At 39.0% G+C, this 6,803-nt stretch overlaps 1 protein-coding gene across 1 annotated transcript; it reads right to left on the bottom strand.

Annotated features, from left to right (window-relative positions):
- Positions 1-4,124: 4,124 nt before the first annotated feature.
- LOC132022618 (WD repeat-containing protein 46-like) lies at positions 4,125-6,141 on the bottom strand. The gene is given in 3 exon segments (XM_059407865.1): positions 4,125-4,824; positions 4,827-4,876; positions 4,879-6,141. Coding segments are annotated over 3 exon segments (1,842 nt in total). The 5' UTR covers positions 6,107-6,141; the 3' UTR covers positions 4,125-4,260.
- Between the last annotated feature and the right edge of the window lie 662 nt (positions 6,142-6,803).

The raw sequence follows: 6,803 nt of genomic DNA, 5'->3' as shown, positions 1-6,803 counted from the left end.
TCCTTTCTGATGGCTGAGTAGTATTCCATTGTGTATATGGACCACATATTTTCCATTCATTTGTTTGTTGAAGGGCATTTCAGCTCTTTCCACAGTTTGGCTACTGTGGACATTGCTGCTATGAACATTGGGGATACAAATGGCCCTTCTTTTAGCTACATCTATATCTTTGGGGTAAATAACCAGGAGTGCAATTGCCAGGTCATAGGTTAGCTCTATTTTTAGTTTTTTGAGGAACCTCCACACTATTTTCCAAAGTGACTCTACCACCTTGTGTTCTCACCAGTAGTGTAAGAGGGTTTCCCTTTCTCCACAATCTCTCCAACATTTGTTGTTTCTTGCCTTGTCAATTTTTGCCATTCTAACTGGTGTAAGGTGGCATCTCAATGTGGTTTTGATTTGAATTTCCCTGATGGCTTATGATGATGAACATTTTTTTTCATGTTAGCCATTTGTATGTCTTCTTCAGAGAAGTATCTGTTCATGTCTTCTGCCCATTTTTTTACTTGATTATTTGTTTTTTGGGTGTTTTGGCTGTTGAGTTTGGGAAGTTCTTCATAAATTTAGATATCAGCCCTTTCTCTGTACTGTCATTTGCGAATATTTTCTCCCATTCTGTGGGTTGCCTCTTTGTTTTGTTCACTATTTCCTTTGCTGTGCAGGAGCTTTTTATCTTTTTTTTTTTTTTTAAGATTTTATTTACTTATTTGACAGACAGAGATCACAAGTAGTCAGAGAGGCAGGCAGTGAGAGAGGAAAGGAAGCAGGCTCCCTGCTGAGCAGAGAGCTGGATGCGGGGCTCAGTCTCAGGACCCTGGGATCATGACCTGAGCAGAAGGCAGAGGCTTTAACCCACTGAGCTACCCAGGCACCCCAGGAGCTTTTTATCTTAATGAAGTGCCAAAAAGTTCATTTTCACTTTTTTTTTTTTTTTTTAACCTTGCCTTTGGAAATGTGTCTGTCCCCTTATTCGTTTGCAAATGCCATTAATCTACTTATTTCTTTCCAGGTGTTTTACTGTCATCTGTGGTACTGTCTGAGCAATAAAGACTAAACTATCCAGAACTTCTCTTGTAGTCTTCTCTTCTGTTATAGCTGGACCAATTGCTGTTTAGATCTGTTGTAGTCCAGTCATTCCTCCCAAATACTTTTCTGTCTAGAGCTGTTTCCTAGAGCTCAGGATCCTTGTCCTTCTGCTTTTACAAAATTATTATTAAATATTTGTTTAGCTAGAAAAAAAATCTTCCAATATTTTTCTAAAAAAGCACACCTCATAGGTAAACTTTGAGTCCTTACATATGAAAAAAATCTTTAATCTGTTTTCTTCAGCTGATTGATTGCTAAGCAAGGTATGCCATTCTAGTGGAAAATCATTTTGCTTTTCAGCATGTAAAGGGATTCTTCAATTTAGTGTTCTTTTGAGGACTGTGCTTATTATTTCTTTCAACTGTTGAAGTTCTTAGAATCTTTTCTCTTCTATGTCCATAATATGAAATATTATAATCATGAGCTTTGTTGTTGGATTTTTTTCACTCACTATGCTTGGCACTTGATGATTCCACTAAATTAAATAACTGACTAGCAACCAGTCCTTCATAATCAAGAATGAGATTTCTGTTTACTAAAAGCTTTTAAAGCTATGTATTTTTTTCCTGATTTTAGCTTTGACTATATTCCCTAAGTGTTTATATGAAGTAACCTCCTCTTTAGATATTTTGTTCAGTTCTTATTATAAGATATATATACACATACATAAGGGTTTGATATAAGGGTTATTTAGAAGTCTTGAGTCTGAATTTCCAAGCAGTTAAGTTTTATTATTATCATTGGTTTTGTTTGTCGGGGGGGCAGGAGTATTTTATATTATTTTATTTTATCTTACTTTATTTCTACTTCTAACAAATATTTACTGTTGATTTTTGTTCTTAGGGTAAAAAATGCAACCTGTGAATCTCAGCTTTTTGGAAATCATTAAAGCAATACCTCTCAATTTTTTTTAACATAATGGTATACATAGAAATTATAATATTTATATGGCACACTGGATAAATGAGTGAGATTGCCCGGAAGTGGGGTCTCAGTCTTCCCCAGGTACTGCCTATATTCTGGATAACTAAGTGGACATTCTCAGCAGATCTGTAAGCCATTGTGGAACATTGACAGGGAAGTTCTGCATTAAAATTTTCTTTACAGCCCAGTGAATATAGTTCCTATATTCTATTGACAGAATGCAACATTTTCTATGGATGTGACTGAGCAGAGTATTGTTTCAATTTTCTATATGCTTCTCTACTTTTCATCCTCTTATTCTGAAAGAGTTCTGATTGCTCTTAATGTTGAACATCTTTTCATGTTTTTAATTGTCTTTCTAGGTTTTTCTTCTGCAAATTATCTGTTTATGTCCTTTGACCATTTGTACTCAATTTTCTATTTTTTACTGATTTGTGTGAATTATTTACAACTGCAAACATTAATCTTTTGATATATCTTCTTCCAGTCTGTCCCATTTAAATGTTATGTGTGCTGATATTGTTATACAGATTTTTAAAAATTTATACAGTCAAATGTATCAATTTTTACCTGTGGGATTTTTTTGTGTCTCTCACTGACATAGTCCCATGTATTTTATTTTGATAATTTTAAAGTTTTTTTTTAATAATTAAATCTTGATCTGTCATGTGTCTATTACATATATATATGGTGTGGAAAAGACCCTCTTTATATTTTCTACTTATAAAACCACTTGTTAAATGGTTAGTCTTATTTTCAAAGATTGTAATGCTGCTTCTCTCATATACCACTTATACACTTGAGTCCGATTGCTGGTTCTCTATTCTCTTGTAGTATATTTATCTACTGTGCATATTTATACTTATTTATCTAAAAATGGTTGCACTATAAAAACATTTTAATGTACTAGAGTAAATCTCCTTTTGTCTTTTTTAGAATTTTTTTAAAATTTTGTATTATAGAAAATTTTAGGAATTTTTGCTCAAGTTCAACAAATAATCTTGTTAAGATTACTTTCAATTTGCTCTGAATTTATGGATGAATTTACAGAAAACTGATGTCATTATAGTAATGAATCTTCCTATTCATGAATGTGGTATATGCTGCCATTTATTTAGATCTTAGTTTATGTTGTTTTATATTATTTTGTAATTTTCTCTGTAAAGTGCTCTGTAGTCTTTTTGAAGACCTAGGTATCTTTCAGTTGTATTGCTATTACGAACATTGTAACTCTAATATATAGATATTCCATTTTCTAACTGATTGCATGGTAACATGATTAATTTTATATTATATATTTATTTTTTATATATTTATTATATATTTATTTTTTAGCCAGCAATCTTGTTAAAGTTTCTGATTTTTTCTAGATATCTGCCTATAGTTTTGTGTATACAATGTTAATATCTGAAAAAATGCTAAATAATTTTCTTTCTCATACTTAACACTTTGTATTTCTCTATTGTCTTTTGCATTTCATGATATCTCAGGCAGAATGTTACATTGTAAAAGATAAGAGGATCTATAGCCTTGTTTCATTTTTACTTGTTTAAAAACATCTTTTTCTTAAGTAATCTATATATCCAATATGGGGCTCATCCCCAATATGGGGCTTGAACTCAAACCCCAAGATCCAGAGTCACATGCTCCACTGATTGAGATGACCAGGTGCCCTTTGTTCTAGTTTTAATAAAATCACTTCTGAAATGTTATCTTTAAGTATGATGGTTACTGGACATTTTCCATAAATATCCCTTATTTCTTTTGGTTGGTTGCAGAACTTTATGTGTCTACCTGAATCCTTGTGTTGTTGAAACCACTAACGTACTTCTGTCTTTCTGATAGTTTGATTTACCATTTTTTGAGAGAGATTTAAGTCTCCCACTTGGTGAATTTGTGAGTGTCTCTTATAATTTGATCTGGTTTCACTTGTTTAATTTGAAGCTATGATCTCAGGTTCATAACTAGTTTGCAATTGTTTTACTTTCAATGGTTTTTTCATTTTATCTTAAATTCCTTTTGATTTAATAAATAAGCTTTCTTTCAACTTTCCTTTAACCAACACACATTTTTTTTTTTTTTCAAAAAAATAGCCATTTTCTTTAATACCAACCCAGCCCAGGAGCCAGCTGTCCCTCCCCAGTTGGGGAAGGGGTACACTACCCTCTCCTCATTCTAAGAAACAGGGTTATCTCCCCACAGGCCATCATGGGGACAAACTGTTGTTCTCAGACCACCCTGGAGCATGGCTCAGTGCACAAATCTGTCCAGGGCAGATGGCCGGGCCCTTGGGAGCTTAGCCTTCTCTTGCTTCTGTGGCTGTTGCTCAAGGCTCTGCCGGACTTTATCCCGGTGCTCCTTGTCCATGACCTTCCTCTTCCTCTTCACCAGGCTTGCTGTCGAGCTGCGGCCCTTCTGCTTTGGCTTTGGTTGGAAGGGAGCCTTGGCCTCGGGGTCATAGCCCAGCCTCTCTATCCGCTCCTTCTTCTCTTGCTCCAAAGAGATGACATCAACCTCTGCCAGGGCTCGCAGGTCCAGACAAATGAGCTCTGCAGGTACCTTCTCCAGCAGGGCCTTCACCTCCCACTCCTGGCGCTGCTTCTGGCTCCTGTATGGATTACTCTGTAGGGACCAGCAAAGTTAGTTAGGTTCAGCAGCCCCAGGGACCAGCATGCTCGTGATGCCGCCACTGTGCCCCACCCCCAGCACATCTTCAAAGGGGCAGAAATGAAGGCCATGCACATGGCCTGAGAGCGGGTGGGTGAGGTAAGGCTGCTCCAGGGAGGGTGGGCTAGCCTTGCCCTGCCCTGCCCTGCCCATATGTTGACCACATCACCCATGCCCGCAGCCAGCAGTCCCCGCTGGAAAAGGCCAGATGCCCCGCTCCCTGGGGCAGGGTCCGAGCACTCAGAGGCTGGAACATCCCTCGTAGGTCAAAGATCTTCAGCTGGTGGTCCAGGCCAGAGGTGGCCATGTACGTGCCTGTAGAATCTACAGCCACAGCCCGGACTCCACCCCGATGACAGAGGATCTTTGCCAGTGGCTCCTTCATGGCTGGACTCCATAAGGACACGGTACCATTGCAGTGTCCAAGGTGGATGACGGCACTGTAAGGGTTCTTAGTCATGACGTCTAGCCGTCCACCCCGAGCATTCAGAGCTGCCACAATCTTTCCCACTGACATGTCCAGGTAGGTCAGAAACCCTGTCTCTGAAGCTGTAGCCAGGAGGAAGTGGAAAGGCAGGAACTCCAGCCGTGTGACTCGGTCACAGCGGCGGATACAGTGGAGCTCGATGCCCTGGTTGTCGTAAATGTGAAGCCAGCGATTCTGAGCAACAGCAAGCAGTGCTTCCGAGTGCAGAAACCAGATGTCCCGCACTGCCTCCATGACGTTGATCTCACACATGAGCCTCTTTGTTACCCAATCAAGGGCGGCCACATGACCCCGGTGCCCTCCAAAAGCCAGGTGTCTCCCAGTTGGGGAGTAATTCAGTCTGTAGGGTCCAAACTGCCTCAAGTTTAAATCAAAGTGCTTGGCTGCACTTGCAATATCCACGGCCTCCACAATGTCAGCCTGGCATATCTTTGCTGTGTCCTCCCCATCCTCCCCTTCCAGAAACCCGGGTTCCTCAGCAAGCAGTAGCTCAGAACGAGCAGCTTTAATACTGATTTCCTCTTCCTCAGACTCAGCCACTTCAAGTCGGCTTCGGGTTTTGGACTTCGAATGTGGCAGCTTTTTGGATTTGTCAATGCGACGGAACTTCCGAGCCGCCTCCACAGGGACGGGGGCAGGGCCTGGAAATGGATCCTGGGCCCCGGACACGCTCCGCTGAGGCTCAAGATTCCTCCCTTCTCGGGGTTTCTTCGGGAGCTGAAGTTTCCTGGAGATCTGAGACTTCTTTGCTATGTTAGTGTTCTTTGGCCTCTGGGGGCGAAGCTCACGATTCCTCTTCTTGTTACGAGGGGGCCCTGGAGAGGCTCCCGCAGCGGTTAGAGTGGTTTCTTCGTCCCAGTACCTCCGCGGTTTCTTCCTCTTGGCCTGAAGTCTGTTCTTCTTGGGCGGCACATCCTTGCTCGGTTTGGGGGCTGTTTCCATCTAATCCACCCGAACAACGATCCACGTGCAAACTCCTCCCAACACACATTTTTTATTCTAACTTTTTGAACTTGTGTAACTACATAAACTGATTTTGTTCCTGTTATTTTGTCAATCTGATTGTGTTGTTGTTATATTTTTGTGTCTTTAAATATACAAACTTAATTCTTAGTGTTCTGTAATTTCACTGTGAGAGTTCTAGGTGTAGATCTGTAAATCCATAGTTTGTACCAATTTGTCAGAATACATTTCTAAGATATATTTGAATTTTTGAATTGAAAAGTCTTTTTTTTTTAATTGTTAAAAACCTTTAGTCATTAGGTCTACACATGTTACTTCTTCATTTGGTCTATTCAGTATACTTAGACATATCTGGATCCTTTTAATATGCCTCCATGCCTTTTAAATATGTTTTTATCTCTTTACCTCTTTGGATATAATTTGCATACGGTTTACTTTCTCAATACAATATTCCAGCTCATAATTCCCTCTTGGAGTGTCTAGTTGAAACTTTGTTAAATTCAAGTTTTTCTTTTAAATTGAAGTACACATTTTTATTTATCACTTTTACCACTACTGTTATGGTTTTTGTTGTTATTATGGTTTTCTAATTTTGCTTACTTTATAACTGAAAGATGATACCTGGTCATTATATATGTGTGAATTCCTTTAATTACTCATGAAAGAAGCTACTTTT

Source organism: Mustela nigripes, chromosome 7 (genome assembly GCF_022355385.1).
Source record: "Mustela nigripes isolate SB6536 chromosome 7, MUSNIG.SB6536, whole genome shotgun sequence".
NCBI classification, from domain to species: Eukaryota; Metazoa; Chordata; class Mammalia; order Carnivora; family Mustelidae; genus Mustela; species Mustela nigripes.
Note: the sequence above shows the minus strand (reverse complement) of the source record. Positions and strands in the feature narration are given on the sequence as shown.